This window comes from Plectrocnemia conspersa, unplaced genomic scaffold (genome assembly GCF_051122295.1).
Source record: "Plectrocnemia conspersa isolate PC_06_02 unplaced genomic scaffold, ASM5112229v1 ptg000009l, whole genome shotgun sequence".
NCBI classification, from domain to species: domain Eukaryota; kingdom Metazoa; phylum Arthropoda; class Insecta; order Trichoptera; family Polycentropodidae; genus Plectrocnemia; species Plectrocnemia conspersa.
The window spans coordinates 26,090,538-26,114,430 of NW_028277173.1; the positions used below are offsets into that span (position 1 = coordinate 26,090,538).

Consider the following 23,893-nt stretch of genomic DNA (forward strand, 5'->3'; position numbering starts at 1 on the left):
TAGATACTCTTTCCAACTAAATGATATTTAATGATCATATTGATATTACAATCACTGTAAATAATTCTTTAATTACAAAAAGTGATGATATAAAAATCTTTGTTTTTTTTAGATTTATTCATTTAAATTTTATGACCATATTGATTATACATATAATATTTATTTTAGCATTAACAAAACTTTTATACAGTTTTCAAAATATATGATCTTTAAAAACTAGATTTTGGAGACATTTCAGTTATTTAAAATGGTGCCATAAAAAAATGTTAAATTTGCTTTTCGATTCCCAAATAGATATACATACATATACATATGCTGTATGAAAACTAAAATTTTGCGTATAATTATCCTAGCAAAATAAAGAAAAAAAAAGAAAGTTTATACCTGTTTGGCGAAGCTATGCGCTGACCATGTCATTTGTATTCGGCACTGACCTTATTAGCTTTGTTCACGGTTTTTATGCAAGTGCTTTGAAAACTGTTAATGGACAAAATGGATGTCCACTCAGATACATTTGTTTTATGATAATGAAGATTTTTTTAAAGAGATATGCATTGACGCTATCTTTTGTGTATGCCACCGATCTTTTTTTTTCATTTTTATGCATGTACTTTGAAACTGTTAATGGATACTATTAAATAAATGTTTGCTCAGATACGCAATCATTAGCTTAATTCAATGATATGAAAACTAAGTTCATAGAACACAAATGCAACAATTAGTATATTCATTTTTCGATATTTTTAATTAAAAAAAATCTTTTGTTGCAACTGTTACGGATGGTCCCGACAGTTTTTTTTTATTAAATCGAGCAAATCTTCCAAAATCTCTAAGTATGCCTTTCAGGAATTATTTCAGGTAAATGGCACAATTGAAATTAAAATAAACTTTGATTTTATTATTTATTTAAAATTTATTATCTTATTCGGTTTCTATGTGGGTCGATTTTCTCAAAAATCTATAAGTAAATATTTATCTGTAAGCCACCCATGATCACATAGAATATATTAACGAGCATTTATAAATCGATGTCATTTAAAATAATGCGTAAGAAAATTGAATAGTGTTCCTCAATATGTTTTTAAGAGTAAAAAAATAATAAATTAAAAGGCTACTATTTTACTAAGGCGATCTATATTTAGTATAAAGTTGTTCAATAATTTACGGATTTGTTTATTTATCTTTGGAAATTTATCTCAGACACATTGTCGATAGGCTTAAATAACTAATGATTATTGATTTCAATTTTTTATTTTATATTTCTCTAAGTGAATCATGTATCACTATGAATCGGAATAAAGATGCTATAAAAATGATTAAATTATTGAAAAAGTTAAGCCAAAATAATTTGAGTCTTACTAAGTCTTATCTTCAAACTATAATAGGGATTTTGATAATTTTAATAGAATATTTTTAAATAAAATAATAAGCAATGCTACTTAATATTTAAGAGCTCCACTAATTCTTGGTGATAATTAAATAAAGCTTCTCAAAATATGTATGCACAAAAAAATCTTTAAGCATTATTTAAAAGATAGGCCATAAGTATTTGCGCTGTAACCGTGTGAGAGTTTGGTTCTTGGAAATTTAGTCGCAATGGATCATAACAACGCGTGTTATGCGTGAAACACTTAAAGATTCTTCGGCGCCTGTTTCGGGCTCACTACCAAGAACACATTGTGAATCAATCGTGTTTCAGGAAGTATGAGAAGAAAATTAAACTGTGAGCTATTAATTGATAATAAAATTTTCAAGCATAATTAGCTATGGAATTCTCAGGACATCAAAATTCACAGCACAATAGTTTTTGGTTTTTCGGCAAAATATTTTTGATTTTTTTGCATAAAGCATATTTTTAAATTCTCACGTTATAAACCAGGGGTAGCCAAAGCGTCGACCGCGTAACTATTCCTAGTCGCACGCCTGTCTGATATGTACTCATCTCTGACATTCCGAGAATCTGTTGCTATAACTATTTTTATATTTGTGTGACAACATTAATTTATGTTAAAAAAATAACTTAATAATGATTTGGTATTAGTATTATCTATATTAATTTTAAATTTATACTTATTTTTGGCTTAAAATACTATTTTTCTAATAATAACTTAAGTTAGTAGACCGCCGCCAATAATTTAAAAAGCAAGTCACCCGTAGTGTTCAAAAGTTTTGATATCCCTGTTATAAAAAAATGTTGTTCGAAGGATATTTCTAAAAAGGGTTTTCGAACTAATTTTAAATCTTATAATAATGTGTCTCTCTCCATTGTAAATTTTGTACGAATTTTCTGTGAAAATTAGTACAAAATTTACAATGGATAGACACACCGCATAATTTTTAAAGATTAACAAAACAAAAAATAAAACTGAGATGAGAGAGCGAAAATGTGCGATACGCAAGCCCTTCCATCTCCCAAAGCTAACTACTTATATCGTAATTAAATAATGATATAATTGTATTGAAAGCCATAATAGTATCTTTGACGAATATTTGTTTATGTGGTTATATTTCAATCTCTTATTAGACACCTATTATCCAAAGTATATGAACAGCTCATTTTCAAACCATAGATCTGAAAAACAATTGCCTCTTCCCAACAGTTTGTGCTTAACGATAAGCTTCTTATATAATAAATTGCTGTATTTTACGATGGATTATCTGTTGCCAATTCTTCTTCCTAAGTACTACTTCATAACTGTTACGCTTAATCTACTTCGAAACAGATACTTCACAAATCTACGCTCGTTAATTATACACACATACAAAATGCTATAAATGCAAATTGCCAACGTATGTAGCAATTGAGGGGCGGTGGGATAAGGGTCACGCGATGGTGTACCAAATCGGCAAAGCCCCGGGCGACCAGCACTCGGAGGGCGTCGGTTGTAAATCCGATAATTTGTATTCAGGGCGAGATAATGACTTATTCCGAATCGAATCGGGCGAATTGTCAAGCTTCCAACGGAAAGAAAACTGCGAAAGTCCACCGAAAGAGCACGTACCAAACTCCATATAAAAATGTTGGTCGGCTAGACGGTCGAAAAACGTAACAACTATAAATAATTCCGGTAAAAGCATTATAATGTCAGCGGTTCTATGGCACTCTAACCTCTATATTTCAAGGCTCATAACTGAAAGTTCAAATTTATCGGTTCCTTTGTGTTTATTTTGTCTCATGTTGCTAATATTTCATTAGCGCCATTAAACCGTAACGATAAGGGTTAAGGGATTATATTATAATATAGCGTGTGTTGCGTTTGAAACTCGATAAGTATCGTTGTTAAGTGCTTCCCTACTATTAAAAGGGAGTGTCCGAATTTTAGCATAGGCTTCTATCGAACCATTGTCTAGTGTTGTGCTATTAAATAAACGGATCAGTCGTATCTGCTCGATTAAGTGCTATTTCTACATCTGGAGTTTACTATGAATTAATCTGCTATTTATATTATATTATATGTATATATATAGTAACGTAATGTGTTCCTTTCATGAAACACACATAAATTTAAAGCTTTAGAAGTTGATCCGTATTTGCTTCTATTGTTTTTGAGAGTTTTCCGTAAGCGGCCGTATTTTTTAAAGTTTCCAACATCTGGCTTAAACTTTGTCTGATTTGTATTATTAACGTGAATTTGCTATTCAGCATTTTAAGTATTCCTTGTTCGCTGGCGAAAAGATTTTCCCAGACTTTCAATGAATATTGATTTGGTCTACAATTAGAGTTGCGGCAATATGCTACCCTTATTCAATGCAATGAATGCGCAACCCTCCAATATTTTATCCAGAGAAACTTTTCAAAGTTATGATTAAATTTAAGCATATTCTTCAAGAACCATTGAATGTATTATTATATTTTAAAATAAAAATCTAGAGATAAAATATAAATACTATAACAATTATTGTTTTCCTTCTCAGCAGACTAAGTTTCATATATTTAGATTCAAGGATTTGATTTGAGTCTTTGTTTCTGCACTTAATTATTAGTATATCTGGCAAGTAATCTATCAAAGCTGTCTCAAGAAGCTCATAACAGTAAGATGTCCCAAAATCTGATGACATTTTTCGCCAAAGAATGTTTTGGTTTTGTTAATCAATAAACATGCGAGCAGTACTAAGATTATTTTTTCGTGCAATTAATTAAAATAATAATAATATTATAAGGGCTTGAAAACCTTAGGGGGTGTGACTTCGTAGCAATTGAGACGCTCGGTGGAATCTAGTTAGAGTTTTATTACATTATATTTACATATTTTGTGACAGATAATAAATGACGAGATGTTTTCTCCGAGCGGTGGTGGAAAAGCTGGCGGAGGGATGATTTCAGTGGACGATCCTTGGAGTTCTGATTATCGTGGCAGCGAGGTAGAGAAGCTGGTGGCGGGATGTGTGTGTCCATGATCGTACGTTGTCCGCGGGCGGCGGGCAACATGCTGGTCTCTTCGAGAATCCGCCGGAATCTCCGAGTGGCTGCTTGTGACTGCCTTCTAATTATCGGAGTCCAGGCTGCAAAGCTTGGTGACCAATCACAATAATCCAGCCAATAGATGTACTCGTTTCTTAGAACAGCGAAATAGGTATACGCTTTTAGAAAGCGAAATTCGCTTGATGGGTATTGTCCTAGGTCGTATATTGCAACGGGAATCTTATGGATCCGGTGTTTTATTATATCCGTGATCATTTCACGACAAATAAATATTCTCTCAATGATAGAGATAATAAAATATATATATCATCCACCACTGAAAAAACCCGCTCTTTATATTTTATATTTCTTGTCGGGATTTGGAGAATTCTACTTTTTCTGATTATACATCGAATATATAAGTTTTAATAAATAAAATGCAAATTAAAGGTTGATATGTATATTACATCAAATGTATTACACATATAGTATAATATGTTTAAATAACACCAAATGTAATTCAGTCTACATGAACTTTTCGGAAATGATAACAAAGAAAACTTTCGCCATTATACGACAACTTTTGTTATATATCACAACACCACAGACTATCGTGTGCCAAATTAAGTCTAGAAAAGCGTACTCTATAAAATAAAACTAATCGAAAACTTTGACGATAGTGTCCATTAGGGATAATTTATGCTGCAAGGGTCAATTTTAGTCGCGATATCGACTTTTTGATACTGTTTTCGAAAACAAAAATCAATCCAATTTGCGGCCAGATTGTTTTGAACTACGCCCCCGGGACTTGGAGGGGTCGTAATGACCGAAGGGTGGTTATCGCACGTCGAGCAACACCCGAATCGCCCCGAAAATAAACCATCTGGCGGGCGAATTTTCAACTTTGAATCTTACGGAAGGGCATAATGAAACTCGAGGCGTCTTATCAACCCCTCGAATTGTACTCGAACCCTCTAGCTCGCCCCCCGCTTAATTAATGGAACAAACCCTACGTGTGTATCTACACTAGCTACCCGTGTACCCACCACTCTTGGTAATCATATTCGCGCTCGATTTGACTCCCGTAGTCGAAGCGTTTCATTATTTATTTAAGCGCGTTAACCTTTTGCGGTTGAGTATCATATTTTAATATAAAGTGGTGTTTGAGAAGCCTCAGAAGATTAGCTAGAATCAGGAAGTCACCCAAAACTTTAATACTGAACTACTTACTGAGTACTGTTTGGTAAGGAAATTACGTATACAAATATTTACATTAACTATCGTGAGGTACCGCAGCTAGCGAGTGTTTAAAAACCGGACGCTCAAGTTTTTGGGTTTTAAATTTTTTTGAATTAGATATTTAAACTATTGTATAGCTGTTCTTAATAAATGTGATGAAAGGGAATTTCTACATATTTTTTTCTGAGTATTTTTATTGATATTTACTGATAGTTTATATATAATACAATATGTGCTTGCTTGCTTGTGATTACCCTCTCTTCATCAGAGTTCATGCTTAAGTATCCAGGTCTGCAAAGCTTTCTGACCAATCACAATCATGCAGTGATCATCCAGCCAATAGATGTACTCGTTTCTTAGAACAACGAAATAGGTATACGCCTTTAGAAAGCGACATTTGCTTGATGGGCATTGTTCAAGGTCGTATACTGTAACAGGAATCTTGTTAATCCGGTGATTTATCATATACGTGACCGTTTCGCAACAAAGAAATATTCTTTCTATGCACCGGAGAATCCTTGCGTGTTATTTTACCCTTTAGTTCTAGTCGGAACGAGGGCTATTGTGTGGTCCCAATCCTTTACGTTATTGTCTTGTTTCAATAACTATTTTAATTAATCTTTTTTCATTAACTAGTTTAATTAACTAATATATTAAATTATTTGATTGTTTACTATTCGATATTCGAATAGTGCAAAATTACAAATATTTGAAGTATCTGATTTTTATCCTTTTTAAAATCAAATTTAAGTAGCGTTTTTCTAGAAATGGATTTTTTTTATTCTAAATGGTATTCAATTAGCACATAGATTTTTAATATCAAAGTTCTATATAATAAAATCTTAAATAGTTAATAAAATCTATTTTAAGGAATACTTTAAGATCATCTGTGAAAAGTACAAATTTTGAAATGTAAAGAACATTATTTATACCTATCATTAATAAACTAAATAAATAGTAATGGGCCGAGTTTAGAACCTTGAAAAATTTCTGATGTGACAATGTATTCAGACGATTTATGTAGTCCATATTTTAGACAACTTATTAAAAAGTGTGATTTAAAAAAATATATGGAAAGTCCCAAAGCTAGCATTTTTTTTAAGAATTGAGGCATAACAAACTTGATCTAAGGCTTATTTAAGATCTACCTTTTTGATTATATCGATCGATATTTGTTGAAATATAACTAGGAACTTGTCATTTGTTAAAGATAAAGAAAACAGAGAAGACAAAAAATTATTCCCGTTGGTATCAAAAGATTCCCTATGGAGCTCGACGGTTTACCGTTACATTCTAATTAGAATCCACTACTATTTGCCTCTCAGCCATACACCGTGGAGATGTTACCTTGCGCTTCTAAAGAAATAATAACAATTTTATTTTTATTATATAATAATACTCTTTTCTTATAATAAATACAAATATATTATTGCTTTTGGAAACATAGTAGGAACACATTTAATAATGACTATAATAATTATATTTATTTAAAAAATCGTTGAAGTTCTGCGCAAAATTAAAAAATCAGATACATAAGTAGCAAAATTATGGAATGAAGTTAGTGGTATTGTAGGTTAATCAAATATATTCATTTAACAATCTAGAACTGACGCAGATCCCCTAGAAATAAAAGTGGGAGGGGTGTCGCACGCAACGAAGAAAGAGATAAAGCATGCTATTTCGTGTAACGGTACTTCGTCCAGATGACGTGGTAATCTTATGAAGGTTTCCCGTTGATATCTATAAATATTGGAGGTAGTACTATCATAAAATTAGATTTGCCCGTCCACCTATTGGCGTCCATTCTGAAATTGAATCTTATTTTGTTGCGACCGCGTTTTAAATTGAATAGCATCGATCGACCCTTCACAGCCGATTAATCCCGCGAAACGAGCAAAGGGCCCGAGGAGGACCTGTGTATGACTGCGTATAATTAACGAGCCGACCTTTTCGCGGTCCGTTGGGCGGTAATCGCCCACAAACAAAACGCGAGAGTTTCTGACCGAACCCGCCCGAACTGGAATCCCATTTGAATTTCAAATCTACGTCCCACTATCGTCTCTCCTCCCACCTCTGCGAGAAAATCACTCTGCGTGTCGGGTAAACGGTGATATTCTGGATTCAATTTTCTACATACCGTCCGCTCTAACAAATCACCCCTAATGCCACTATCTAGATGGGTATAATCCGGGGATTGACGTTTGACAAGCTGTCGCTGAAATATGACCGTGATCGAGCCTTATGACGTTCCGGTTAAATATGAACGTCAATCTGGTTCCGGCTTTCAATTATTTGACGAGATAGTAAGGCCTTGTTCCTTTATTGCCCATTGATGTTGAATGTATGACATAATTTAATAGGTTTTGTTATACAAGCACACTCTCTCTCAACTTTATTAATATTATACATTCACTAGAGCTGCATTATAAATTGATTTATGGAAGTTAAAACTTAAAATTAATAATATTCATTAAAATATATTAGATGTGTATCAGAGGCGGGCGGTGAGATACTCTGTGAGAGATAAGGGCATGCGGACCGCATGCTCTTATCTCTCACTTACTCTCATCACTTAACACTCGAGCGATCGAGAAGGAAAGTATTTCACCGCCCGTGCCTTTGTGTATATAAATAAATATTTGGTGGCTGATTTTCGAAACAATATTTCACCCTTTCGGGAGTTCCTCACGGGGACAACCTGGGTCCTTTTCTTATGATTCATTAATGATGATTTAAAATTGCCCTGTTGAGCATTAGCGGATCTAGAAAATGGTTAAGGAGATAAAATATATCATATGATTTTAAATTTTAATTGCCGCACACCCCTTTAACCCCATTTTATATAGGTGCCTTCAAATAGTAGAATCAGCTAGATCATCAGCTCTTTAAACGCTGATAAATTTGATGTACCAACCCTCGGCAGTATCATCATAGAGTAAATAGTGTAAAAGATTCGCATCCGAGCGTTCCCACTGCGATGGCGCCGACACGATTTTATTGCTTTTGACGTTAATTTTTGCCTTCTGAGAAGTGATAATTGTTTTTGCGTTCTCCATTGATCAAAATTCAGTTTTAAAATACTTTGATCGGTCCTTTGATATTAGAAGTCCATAGTAATATCGGTAAATTTTTAAAAATGCAGACTGTGGAGTAATATGTGAGATGCGATGTCTGTCTACACTTATTCTTCTGCTTATTTCCCCTGAGACTAACTAACTATCTAACATATATATATACATATATATATACATATATATATATATGTATATATATATATGTATATATATATATATATATATATATATATATATGTATATATATATATATATATATATATATATATATATATATATATATATATATATATATTACTACATATAAAAAAATTGAAATCATTAATAAGAAATAAAGATGTACATAAATATAATACTAGAAATAGAGAAAATTTAAAGATAATTAAGTATAAGAAAACGAGTACGGCTAGGGGAATTATGTACGGAGGTTTTAATTTATATAATAGTCTTCCAAGAGAAATCCGAAACAGCAAAAATATAACGGGTTTTATAAATGGAATAAAAAAACACCTTCGTACATATAGAAATAAAATATTATAATATTAAGTCTTTATTATTGTATATTTTTTCTTTCTGTTATGTATTTTTTATATATTTTTATATATGTTTACTAAATTTGTTAGATGTAAAGATTAGCTATTAAGCTAAATAAATTAATAAAATAATAAGTGTTTTTTCTAGATTAGTAAGATCCTTTAGAAAGCAACATTAGCTTGATGGGCATTGTCCAAGGTCGTATTCTGTATTTATTAATCCGGTGATTTATTATATCTGTACCGTTTCGCAACAAAGATATATTTTTTCAATAACGAAGAATATTTACAGTAAGATCAAAACTCGTGTTATTTATGTCATTTTTTCTGGTCGTAACGAGAGCTTTTGTGTATGGTCTCAATCCTTTACACTATTATATTATATTTCGGGATAGATTCGAGACTGTTTTTTCTAGATCTAGAAACTGAATGTTTACTTTATTTTGCCGTATTAAATCCAGTTGTCAAATTATCGATAATACAATATGTAAAAATATTAAATTTATATAATTCAGCTGGTGCTTTTGTTGATTTTTTGTTATTTATTTGCTTCTTCCTTAAGTATTCGATCTGAATTTTCAGATCGAATACCTGAATTTACTGCTACTATTTTACATTCGTTGAATATTTACTCTCATGTCTTATATTCTTTAAGCTTTTAAAAAACAATATAGTCAACAATATTTTGCGAACAAATTTTAACACTAGCGGATTATGAAAGTACTACCTATAAAGTGGGTGCTTTTGAAGGCAATGTTCGGCTCCTTCTATTTATTGTATAATATGTATAAAAAAGGGCTAAAGGAACTTATGCCTGAAATACATTAGTGTATACGTACATCTCAAACAAATGTAGCTTAGTTTAGATTCATTATTTGAGGTCGATTTTTATTTTTTTATAAATGTATTCTTACTATTCTTTTTTCCAGAGTTGGGCCCCTCAAGGAGAATGGGCACCGTATTTAAAAAAAATAGTAATCGACTTTTTCATTACCCTAGATTTAAAATTTTTTTTCTGTTTGTAGAAATAATAAAATATAAATTAAAACGGACTACTTTTATACGTACGATATTTTACAATCAGATAAAAATAAAACGTATTTGTCATTTCTGAACCCAATTTTTATTGGATTGCGTCGCTTGTTTACATCGAGCCTAAGCAAACGTGACTTGTTTGCAAGGCTTAGTGATATTTTTTTCTCTAATTTTGATCCGCGACTCGAAAGCTCTCATCCCTTTTCAGCATTTTCCGCTTTGACGGAAGCAAAAATATAAAAAAAACATATTTTTGTATCTCCTTTATTCAATTCCGCGTCGAAACTCTTCTCCGTTACGTTTTGCTTTTATTTTTTATCCCATTCTTCCAGCCGACTATAAATTTTTTCAGAGTACACAATGGCATAAAGGGGTGGAATTGATTCAAGGAAACACAGGACAATTTTCGCAACTCAATAAGGACGAATTGCATTTCTGCGTAATTCCCGGGATCTCGGCGGAACGGCCGCTCTTTGGGGGTGCGATCTGCCTTTTTCTTTTCTCCGGTGGAAATTCTATTATTTCTTATTCTTTGGTTCCCCATTGTGCGGTGGCACGAAATGCGAAAAGTTTCCATATAAACATACCGTTGAGGAAGTAATGGGAAACGGTTAAATGTATATATTTTATATATATTGTATAACCTTTCCTCTACTGAATGTCAAGAGAAGGGTCAGACATTTTTTTCATTGCAATTTATTTATTCGCTTTCATAAAACGTCGAGTTAAGATCGTAATCATGGCAAAATAAACCATTGTTGATGTGAGCTTAGCAATAAAAAAGTTTGACGAAGATCAATCGACCATTTGTTATGTAAATGGCTTTGAAAATATGAGGGAAAACCATTTTTCAGGCACCGGTAGTAAATACGAATCAAAAAAGGGTCTAATAAAATATTTCGTTTAAAAATGTTATTATACTTTTACATATCTATATGATTTTAATCTAAAATATTCTTAATATCCATTTTTATCTATTAAAAATATTTTTTATGATGTCTCGTTTTATATTTTACATAAAAATCCATTGTATAAACCTAAGAGAATATATTTTTCAATCGCCCGTGAATTCTTCGATAAGGGTTGTTTCCCCCACGGGCGAGGTTAGGTATGTCATCTGTTTTTTTTTATATAGAAATATTGAAAATTCCAGCACCGCCATCCAATATCCAATTTTGTTATCGCGAGTTCCGCGCTTTTATTAGCTCTTCGTTAAGGGAGAAACTCGCCATCTTATTATTTTACCAGAAAATATTTTTTATAGATTATTTATGAAAAATTTAGGTAGTAGCCTCGACGCGTCCCCTGGGTTTTCCATTTCACCCTGGCTATTTATCATTTCACACTGTATAAAGCAGAAGGGACGAAATTGGTTTGGGGGTGGCTGAAAATATCGTTATTTACTATATGATTTTGGATGTATAAAGCGTCTACTCATCGAATAAGGAACACATGTTTTTTTACACAATTTTTTCATGCTTGCAAAACGTTTATAAATTTATATATTTTAGAGTATCTATTTTATTCATATGTATATACATACACATCTCTGCGAAGGCTGCTGTTTGATTTTATTAATAGTTATATCAATGGTTCTTAAAGTTGTGAATCGATCCAGTTATTTTTATTTTTAAAAATATTTTACGGTTAGTTTTGCGTTTTTTTTACTAAATATCTAAGTTTAAATGCTAAGGTCTCCATTTAAATTCTACTATAAAAATCATACTACTTAATGCCCTAATTTAAATGCAGGTTCTAATTTCATCGCTAGCATAATTTCTGATTAAAAATCAGGGAGAGCTTATACAAAATTACAAATTAAATAAAATTAATATATATTATATCTAAATCATTTAGAAAATATATTTTTTTTTAATACATAAATAATTTTGTATTCATTAATATGTATGAGCAGCTTTAAAATATTGCCTTATTATCATGACGCTTAAAAATATAAAATTAAATAATATACATTATATTATTTTTCCTTTTATACGAAATAAATTAAGCAAAAAATATATAATGTCTGTTTATGTTTCTTCTATATTTATCAATTGTATTATATATACATATGTAATAAATATATTGCATGTATGAACTAAAATTATAATTAAAATCCTGGTGTAATACAATTTGATTGCTGAGGCAACGAAAAAAAAGAAGTATCCGCAAAACGTTGAATATTCAATTTAACACCCCTTTTGTCGTCATTTTGCATTACTGCGAAAAAGCTCCTCTTTTCGGCACTCGACGTTAAAAATTCATTGTGCGGAATAAGTATTACGTTTTTTTTCTCCAGTCGCCTTGGGATTTTTTTGACGTTTGCGTATAAACGTCTAAAGTGGGTTGGGATGTGTGTGCGTTTTCGGGACGAAAGGTAAATTCCCATTGGATAAGAACCTGGTAGGAAACGGGAAGAGATGCGATAACACTTTGCGATTTCACTAAAGTACGATAAAATACCCCGCACCGTCATAATTGGGTTAACCGTGTGATGTATCGCTCCATAAATATTCTTTGAGTCTTGTTTTTTTTTATTAATGCTAAACGATAGGCGTCGCTAATGAGGTTATTTATCATGCGATAAAATACGATATGTACGTTTCGCACGAACGCCAGGGGGTTAGGAAATAATGGGTTTCAAAATCGTGTTATTTATGTAAATATAGTTCTAACTAAAAAATTAGAAGATCAATAAATAACGACTTAACGTCGGTAACACTCATTTTCAATCTAATAGGAATATTATACACGATGCTCGACATTGATTATTATCTTATCATCATTCATATCTGATTTTCTAAGACATAAATTAATAAAATAGTTAAGTAATAAAAAATAGCATGATTGTGAGCGCAAAGCGTCATTTTATGAGTGCATATCGAGAAGCAGTCTCTTTACATAAGTATTACAATAGTATTCAAACATGATTTAATATTAACCTATGTACATGTTATATTTTATTTTGACTTGTAAAAATATAATATATCTACCGGTGAAAATATCATATATATACCGACATAATTTCACTGAAATGTTAGTAAAAATACATGTAAGATGAAAAATAAAAGTATTAGACTTCGTTTTGTTAGAAAGAGTGCATAGTTTAAGGTTTGAGTATTCTAGGGGGTGTGACTTCGTAGCCAGTGAGACGCTTGGTGGAATCTAGTTAGAGTTTTATTACATTATATTTACATATGTGCGACGGACGATAAATGGCGAGATGTTTTCTCAGAGTGGTGGTGGAAAAGCTGGCGAAGGGATGATGTCAGTGGACAATCTGATTGGTGTGGTAGCGACAATATATTCTCCGAGCGGTGGTGGAGAAGCTGGCGGCGGGGTGTGTGAGTCCATGATCGTATGTTGTCCGCGGGCGGCGGACGTCTGCTGATCTCTGACTGCCTTCTTAAGGCTGCAAAGCTTGCTGACCAATCACAATCATGCACCAATCATCTAGCTAATAAATGTTTTCATTTATTAGAACAGCGAAATAGGTATACGCTTTTAGAAAGCAACATTAGCTTGATGGGTATTGTCCAAGGTCGTATTCTGCATTTATTAATCCGGTGATTTATTATATCTGTACCGTTTCGCAACAAAGATATATGTTTTCAATCACGGAGAATATTTACAGTAAGATCAAAAGATTTTTTCTGATCGTAACGAGGGCTTTTATGTATGGTCTTAATCCTTATGGACAGATTCGAGACTGTTTTTTCTAAATTTTCTTTTATGAATAATCGCATGAAACTGAAAGTATAGTTTATTTATTTTGTTGTATTAAATCCAGTTGTCTAATTATCGATAATACAATATATAAAATATTAAATTTATATAATTCAGCTGGTGCTGTTGTTGATTTTTCGTTATTTATTTGCCTCTTCCTTAGGTATTTGAACTGAATTTTTCAGATCGAATACCTAAATTTACTGCTATTAATTTACATTCGTTGAATATTTACTCTCATTTCTAACAACATTAATTTGCAAACAAATTTGAACATAAATGGAGCCGCGTCAAAAAACAATAATCTGTCCCTTTAAATAATATTGTTTATTGTGGAAGTACTACCTAGAATGTGGGTGCGTTTGAAGGCAATGTTCCACTCCTGTTCTTTATTGTATAATATGTATAAAATGGGGTAAAGGAACTTATACCTGAAATACATCAGTATAAAGGTATATCTCAAACAACTATAGTTTAGTTTCTGAGGTCGGTTTTTATTTTTTTTTATACATATATCCTGGCTATGATTTTTTTCAGAGTCGGGCCCCTTGAGAAGAACGGGCCCTGGGAATTTATCCTGACAGTTAAACATAGCATTTAGTTCTGCATATAATTACAGTTATCTAATTTTTGTGACAAAAGTTTTATTTTACGCAATCTTTTACATAGCCAAGTTTAATAAACAGATTAAGTATATAATTCAAAGATATCTCTATTTTGTTATTAGCATATTTAGTTATGCAAACTGCTTTTCAGCAATGTTAACTTTATGTTCCGTAACTAATTTATTAGTCCTCGTCGATAATATACACATGAATTATTATCTAAATTCTCAAGATTTAATCTGTGTAAGTAACAAACTTTTCTCATGAATAATGGATTTTCTTTTCAAAAACACTTTCATTTCGGACAGCGCTGTAGTCTCGCTATCAAATTTTCCGTTCAATCGCATTATGCTAAAAAGTGGATTAGCTCGGAACCAATTTAAGGGTGGCGCGGAACTCAGGTGGCATTCAACGTAATGTAACATTCCCCTTTGGCATTAGGGGAACTCGCCATTACACGATGAAATCCATCTATTTAATAATCCAGAGCGCACAAACACAAACTTGCCACCAATTGCTCTTCTACACTCCCACGTCGAACATGGGTATAATATAATATTCTGGGATATGGGTGAAATTCCCACGGGGCACGAGATCGCCGATCGGCAGGGAAATTGGTTTAGCCCAAAGGAAAATACGAGAAAATTTTTGAAGAAAAAAATAGAATATTTACGAGCGTGTGTGGGCGCCTTTATCGACGCTGTGCGATTGTTCGAATATTTGCCTTATCGGCGAATGGAGGGATACAATCTGGGTCAGAAATTCGCTTTTGATGTATTAATATTATATAACCATTTGCACAATGTGTATTCTCCGAAAGATTTCCATGAAATGTAATAGCTGGAATAACATGGGAGATCAAAAGGTTAACATTGTATTTTTAATTAAATTTATCGTGGAATGTTTATGCTCTAAAAATACATTTTTAAATATATTTTTTTGGGAAGAATATGTCAATCTTCTCAAAGTGCTTCTAATTGAAGTGACAGTATTTTCCTCCCTCTGGGGAAATGCTTTCAAATATTTTTATTTACGCGAAAATTGCGCCATTTTATTGTGGAAAAAGATGATGGGGAAAATCCCAAAATAGTACCTGATTTTTACATTTCTCTTTCTCTCTCTCTCTCTCTCCACTTAAGCTCCTTTCAACCTCGACAACTACTTTATTTTTCAAACACATAAGTATTAATTTGTATGAAGCGACACCTCCAGAATGTTCGTGTATTGAGCTTTTGCAAAACATAAAATACGTTAATGTTATTCTATTTCAGCGTAACGGTTTTTTAAACCCTTTTATTTATTTTTACGGCCATGTTGTATAATAACAATAAATTCATTTTCATTCTAGTCAGAATTATAGGCATAAATCTGAATAATTTATATTTTTATTTATGTATAGATGCCATCTGAAATCTTGAATTAAAAACAGTATTTTAAATTATTTAAAGAAAAAAATTATACGTAAATATAAAAACATAACTGTTTAGATTGAGAACTATAGATAACAATTTATGACTATTTTGGGCATGACATATGTACATGCCTTTGGACTTCTAGAGGTTAAAGCATTTTCAATTATTTTCAATACTTCCTGCACACTAATATATTTTAAACGCAAATATTCATTGAAAATTTTTCACGCGTGATAAATTGCGTCGTAAATACTTGCCTGTCAAACACAAACAACGCGTTTAATTTGACTTACTATCAATATAGATAAATACCATGTATGTATGGGATGTTTTTTAAAAACACATAGGCATAATATAGGTCATTTAGCAGAGCGGTAGTGATATCAACGACAAGGATAATCATAACTGACGTTTCTCTACTTCAGTCTGTTTTTCAATGTTGAATGAAAAACAGTAGCACCTGCTTTTAATGGCGCCTCCCTATCGTTACAGCGCCACCACACACGTATGACAGGGTAGTTAAACAATTTCCTCGCATTAATCGTCAGCGCGTTCCGCGAAGGGGGTGTTTACGCGTGTCTACTCAGAGTGGTTGCAATTAGGGGTTGCGCGGAAACCAACCGTCACCGGCGCGCCTTGTAATTTCAAATTGTTTTCACATCGTTTACAAAACGCTACATCTAATAGATGACAGCGAATGCATAGTAGAACATACCAGATTCCCTTGCAAGCACAGAATCTGGTGTTTCCAGACGCAATCGATTGGACGCGACTGCCGAGGGGTGCACGACCGTCGAACGACTCCGACAAATTCCACTCGCCACCCAGAGTGTGGGGGTGTTTTGGTACCCCTAATTCGTTAATTGTGTTGCGCATACTTGAGGAAATCAGATTAGTGCAGGAAACAACCGGAGTTTGTAATGATTTAAGAGGTATCGATTTCTGGAATGGTATGGAAGGATGAGGCGGTGGTGTGTGTGACGATATGATATATTTACACACATCAGAACATTCTATGGGAATGCTTCAAATATATATTTAGATAAACATATATTTAGGTAAGCTGCCAGAATATCTAAGAAAAATACACTTATATAAAATATAAATATTATTATTGTATTTATTTTTAACAAATAGAAAAATGTAATATAGTGTAGATATCCGATTGAGAAGTTCCCAAACTCTTGTAGAAAACTTAAATGATATCTAAAGGATGTTTTTTTATAGGTATAGAAATTTAAAATATAAAAAAAAACACAATGGCCACAGTATTAGCTTTTTTGGAAAGATAATTTTGTGCCATTAGTGTTTAAATATGACTTCGGGCAAGTCCAATTTTCGATCAGCTGAGGCCGTATATCGCCAATAACGCGGCGAATGTTGGCTTCCAAGTTGTCCATCGTCTATGGTTTATCAGCGTAGACTACAGGACTAATATTTTATTTCTCAATTCCTTGGCATAAAGCCATTTACCTGGCTATCGATTTCTTTCCTCCATATCTCACCTTCTTTCCCCTTTATTTTATTAGGGAAAGAAAAAGAAAAAAAAGAGAAAAAAAATCATTCTTTTTTATTTATTTAATAATCATTTCTTATTATTGTCGTTAGCATTTAACTAGTATTTTTTATATAAATTGTTTATTAACGGATTCGAGTGACATTTTATTCTTTCGCTATGTTTGCTTTTTAGTTTATCGAAGTGTTCAGTTAGAGTATCTATAGCGTAGACTAGTGACTTCACATATTCCCACAGAAAATAATCCAACGGTGTTTAATTACACGATCTTGAAGGCCAATTTTTAAAATTAAATTGAACACGTTTGTATAAAATATGCGCGACGTGTCAACATAAAAGGAATATCTTTGCTTTATCTCAAACAAATCTAACGGTTCCTAGCAGTTCCCAGTAATTTTGTAATGTAACAGAGAAACGATTGCGCATTTTTATGATAGGGATGGCTGGCGAAGTGAAAACAAAAGCAGGTATTGCATACACGAAATTCTTTCTATTATTTATACTTTTTTAATCTAATCAAACAGGTTCTTACCCAAATAGACAACGAAATATGCTTTTATAAATATTAGCAATAAAGCTCAATTATTATATTTAAATGATAAATGTATTTAAAAAACATACGATAAATGTGTTCTTTTTTTAAAAAATATCTGTTACTAACTAAAGATATGTTGTACTGGACGATATAATTAAAATGTGTTGACAGGTGTTTTTTTTTAAATCATAATTATTATAAGTAAATAAATATGAAAATATTATTGCTTTTTATTACCTCACATTATTGAGAGTATACAAAAAAAAATTCATATTTTTACGTTACACATACGTATAACGTAATTTATTTAACAATGCAAATCAATGATTTTTCAAAACTTTTTTCTCATAAGTTAGGCCAAATTGTGTGGGGCTGAAAGGGTTATGCAGTATTAACATATTTTTTATTCTATAATATTTATAATACTGAAACATTAATAACTTAAATTCAAGTATTCGAGAGCTAAATCTTTCGAAAATATATTTTATTGGAATAAATTGGGGAGTGATGCTCTGGCCCCTGTTATAAAAATTTAGGAGGCATCCAGAAGTGGTCCATCAAAGACGATGTTGTCCTAGATTTATTGCTACAAAAGAAGAAAGATTTAGTGCCCGTATTTTCGAAAATATTTTTAATTAAAATATTTAATACATCGAAACAATAGCCGTTGTATTTTAATGCTTCGATCTTGCTAATCAATAAACATGGTGAATCATGAAGTACTCGGATTATTTTTTAGGTTAATTAATTAAAATAATAATAATAATGTCGATACCGGTAGTACCGGTATTGATTATTTTTTCTCTCGGTAATACCGGTATTATTACAATCCATAGCTGCGACAAATCTAATCTCTTTTCGACAGTCATTTTTTTTTATTATATTTCTTATTTATATTTTTATGCTATTTTACATAGCATGTGAATATATAAAAAATACCATAATTTTCATATTCACAAATACAAGCTTTTTCAATAATAACTGCATATAAAATACCTCCAGGATTTCTTCATGAATATTGTTCTTAATATGAAGCTTTTTTTTGAAAGGAGTCGTAGGATCAAGAAAACTGGAAATTACATTTACTATTAAATTAAAATTTTATCTGGCCTAATGTACAGTTGTGTAATGTTATAAATTGTTTTGTGATTTTGGTTAAATTTTTAAACATCTTCAAATTATTGGTTTTAAAAAAGTAGAGAATATAAATACTTTTTTGTCGACATATTTTACAATTAAATACATTGATGAGCAATATAATTAGAAATATGTATTACAAAAAAACAATTTGTCACTATATTTTATACTGTTTCTCGAGCACTACAATATTGTACATTATCGTAATTTGTTCAATCAATTGGCATTGAATATCTTATAATACGCATTACAATTATCTTTATAATTGGATTTTAAACATAGAGTTTTCATAAATATTATTTTGCGATGATAAAAACCTCCAATTTGTTCGTCATTATAAGCTAACGTTTAATGGTGGGGGGTATGTTGACGCCAGATTCCCACTCCGTGTGTATTATCAACGCTTAAACGTAGTTTTATAGACAGTATGCACATTTCTTATCATTATTATAATGATTAATTTATTATATATTAACATATGCATTTCAATCCATAATATTTTCTTATGCTAATATTGTATAGAAAAAAATTGTTTTAATTAAATCTAGCATATAATGACTATAAAGCATCTCAGCGTCACTTGAGTTAATAATTGAGTTAATAATTTATTGAATGTCATGCACAGTTTGATGTTCTGAATATTTTCATTCTGCAAAGTCCACATTAATACGTCTTACAAAAAAATTTAGGGATGCGTCTAAATTTATAATGCCTTTAGCTAGCAAGGATCGAATTAAATTTCAACTTAATTCCGTCTGCTGCAATATATTACGTGCTGCCACTGCTTTAAGTCCATTACCCCACCCCTCTACAACTTCTACATGCATATATTGCTTTTTTATAATCGTATTCTAGTGAGAGGCGACATTGTTCGCCGCTGAGGGTCCATACCATACATAGTATAATGTATGCAAACTAAATTGTATCCACCGAAAGAGTGTGTGTATGTGAAAGAGGATCGTGCATAAAGGGAGGAGGAATTTCAAAATGAAAATTATGACGCATATTAGACACGGTTTGACTCATGAGCTGGAAATAACCCTCAAGGTGTTAAACGACTTAATTAAATCAACATCTCCTCGGATGAGATAATAACTCTGCGAAGAGAATATTTAATGCTTCAAACTGAAATTCGGTTATACGAAGTGGATTAAGATTTATTTTTGTAATATATATATAATATCCGACTGCTATTATTTTTACTTATGATTTGAAACTCCTAGACACGTTCGTGTGAAACGTGATGAACATTTTGTATTGTTTGCCGGCAAATGATGCGAACACGTACCTATATTTATTCATAGTGTATTGTGCGATAAGCGTGTTCGTTTTGATGTATTTTTAAATTTCAATATATGATTATATAAGTTCGATTTTTTTATGGGCTCATACGAGAAACGACGTCTCCTGGTTGTTTCAAACCACTCAAATATTAAAATAAAATAAATTTCTATGTTAAAGAGACATTACAGTCTTACAGTCCGTCAAGACGTTGATAATATCGATGTAGCTAGCACGTAGATTTAATAATTATTTTATGCTTTCTTAGCTAATAAGATTTCCTGAGAGCTTGGGCGAAATACCTTAAACCCTTATCGAAACTAAGAAACAGGTTGAACTTTGGATTCTGGACGTCTTAGCTGGGTCAGGGTTGACGCAAAGGGAGAAGCGGCTGTTTTCTCGGTCTTTTCTATCTTGTTGATAGTCGGCGTAGCTCCACTTGGTGATAGTTTGTATAACGTCTATTGTGTAGTGATACGGAATTTGCGGCTTTTTAAAATCCCGGGAAGCGAGAAAAAATTAAGTACTGGGAATTCTCATAAAATTTTGTTTGGTAGTATCAGTAAAATGTAAAACACATTAATTTATATAAAAAAAATATATTATTTATAACAAGTAAAAAACGCAATTAAAATTATTTATACAAAATATCAATAGTAAAATTATTAAAAAATGATAAAAATACATATTTTTTGCTTGGAAAAATAAGTTTTAGAAAGATCAAAGAATTTTAAATTGAATCGGAAAGTTTATTTTTAATTTTTAGTGTTTATTCGTACCGGTAAGAATATTCGCTCGCTTTCCGTTGATGTTGTCTTAATTGTGAGCAAATATTTATATGAAAGATTAGGTTTTGAGTCCGTTCTTGTTTCTTGATGTATTTCACTCATCGATTTTCATCTACTTCTAAATTTTCACAAAAAATTGTATGTAATTATAATAACGCAGTATATTATTGTAGATATCTTTATATATATAAAATATCTTTACTGTTTATATTTTTGCAATATTTTTTGCTAATATTTACTTATGTGAATTATATTATTTATAGTAATTATAATATAAAAATACTATTGGGGTTAAAATATTAATGATTTATTGAAACTTATTAGCAGACACATTATAACACATATTTTTTAAATAAAAACCCCCATACAATTTTTGCAATCTGCCGATTCGCACACGGAGTGATTGCTTCTTATCTGATTATAAATGTAGTTCTTAGATTACCAAAGTAAAGATAAGATTAATTAGATTATTTGAGAAAATTGAAATCATATTTTGCTATTCAAATACTAATAAAAGTTCTAAAACATCTGGCACAGAATCACCTTATATTATGCAGCAGTATATCAAAACAATACAATTGTTTTAATTTTTTAATAAAAAAGGCTATATAACATTTTTTGAAAAATCAGATATTTTTTGAGAAATAGTAATTCTCAATTTTTATCGACAAATTAATTTTTAATTGCCAACGTCATATTATCATAAAATCGTCATTAGTATATTATTCATTAATTATTTTTAGACTAGATTATAAACTAGCTTATTTGGAAAAAAGTCGTTTTAGTAAATAAAATTATATATTTTTTGGAACAATTTTAAAAAATACTTTTAATTGAAAACATAGTTAGCCTTTTGTAAAAAATGTACTAAACCAATGATCTGTTTTTTTCAATTCTTACTTTTAGCGTTTCAAACATTTTAAAACGTTTTAGTAAATATTTCTAGTGATAAAGTTGTATTAGTTCCAAAAATTAAAAAAAAACAAGTATTATTTTTTTTAAGTCATGAGACACGAAACGGCACAAATGCCGGGATTTTCCGGATTGTTTCGTCACAAAATTGCTAGTCCCAATTTAGATGGATGTTGTTGATGAAGTGCTGACGGAAGCGAATTCCGAATGAAAGCGGCAATATAGGCTCTATGTATATGATTTTATGCGCTTGATCTGATTGAAATTTTAAGATGTAATAAAATTTGTTTATTTGACTGTTTTCTTGTTGAAACATTTGTCGTTTCACATTGCTTTATCTCAACCTTCTATTGTCACATACGGTATAACAAAGGCAAACTTGACGGCGTTTCTTATTAGTGGCGCTTTTAATACATAAAATGCGACTAGTTTTTTCTCACATTCATTGCTTAGATAATGCCTATTCGATGGTAATAATGTATTTGATATCATTCAAACATATTGTAATTGTATTTTAAATGTCACATACATGTGTTTTTTACTCATATAAAAATAGTTAAGAAACTCTTATATTATTTACAGTACACGTTTCTTAAAAATTATTTTTTTTATTAAAAAAAACTTTCATTATAATCGATAGATTTTTGTTAAAATATACTGTATAATATATTTTAATATAATAGATTTGTTATTATATTATATTAGTCTGTCTTCACATCGGTTAATTGTTATTTAGGTGCAACTTTTATGCATAAGAACATGTTTTAAAGGAAATGGAAACTGATTTCAATAAATAATTGTTCATTAAAAATATTGTTTATTAGCTAATAAATAAATTACGTGGAATTAATTTTTGCTCAGTTAAAAACAAACATATAAATCGATATATAAAAGTTAGGTAGATGTTCTATAATTTTTCATTCAAAGTTCAACAACGAATAAAATGGCGATTGAATTTTATTAAATATATTTATGATTAAATCAGGTGGGTGACGATTTACTACACAAAAAATGCACATGTCCTAATAATATCATACAAGAAAAATGACCGTGAACCAAAATAGCATGATATGACTTTAGAGGAATAATTGACTCATCAAGTTATAAAAAATTTCGAGTGTCTGCTCCAATCCGAGAAAAAAATTCTCAAGCTGTTCTGATGTATGTACATTTTTATTTTGGTTCACTGTTTGAAGTGCAGAATAATTGACTATTATTATTACCACATATATATGTTGAAAGATGCACTTAACTAGTGATATACTTTATGTTTTGTATACTATATATAATTTAATAATAATATTTATTATATACATTTTTTCACGTCCGTTTTTTTCATAATAGCAACTTGATTGCTCAAAAACCTCGTTCAGACTTGCTTACTACAATTTAAACCGTTTACGTCTCTTCGATTCATTAGCTTGTTTTTTGCTTCATACATTTTTTATTCTCTTCCTCAGAGACGTCTGGCTCAAAAGTATCGCATCAAAGTCGGAGCACCCGCCCTAGTGCTCGTCAAGTGCGGAGGAGTAGAAATTAGTAGACCTTCACGAGACACACTCGAAGATTACGAGGGGTTTCCGTGGACGCCGAGACCGCTCGAACAGGTAATTAATTAAAATTCATCATTAAGCAGGTAGCTTACATGATAGAGGTAGTCAAGAAAATCTGTAGTGGTTCATTAATTTTGGGTTGCTT

At 31.3% G+C, this 23,893-nt stretch overlaps 1 protein-coding gene across 3 annotated transcripts in view; it reads left to right on the forward strand.

Moving 5' to 3' along the window:
* The window catches only part of LOC148232452 (nucleoredoxin-like), a 60,187-nt gene that overhangs the window by 13,950 nt on the left and 22,344 nt on the right, over nucleotides 1-23,893 (forward strand). For all 3 annotated transcript variants that reach the window (XM_088191319.1, XM_088191320.1, XM_088191321.1), the window contains one exon: nucleotides 23,656-23,802. In XM_088191319.1, coding sequence (XP_088047445.1) covers nucleotides 23,656-23,802 — 147 coding nt within the window. The remainder of the gene's footprint in view (nucleotides 1-23,655; nucleotides 23,803-23,893) is intronic.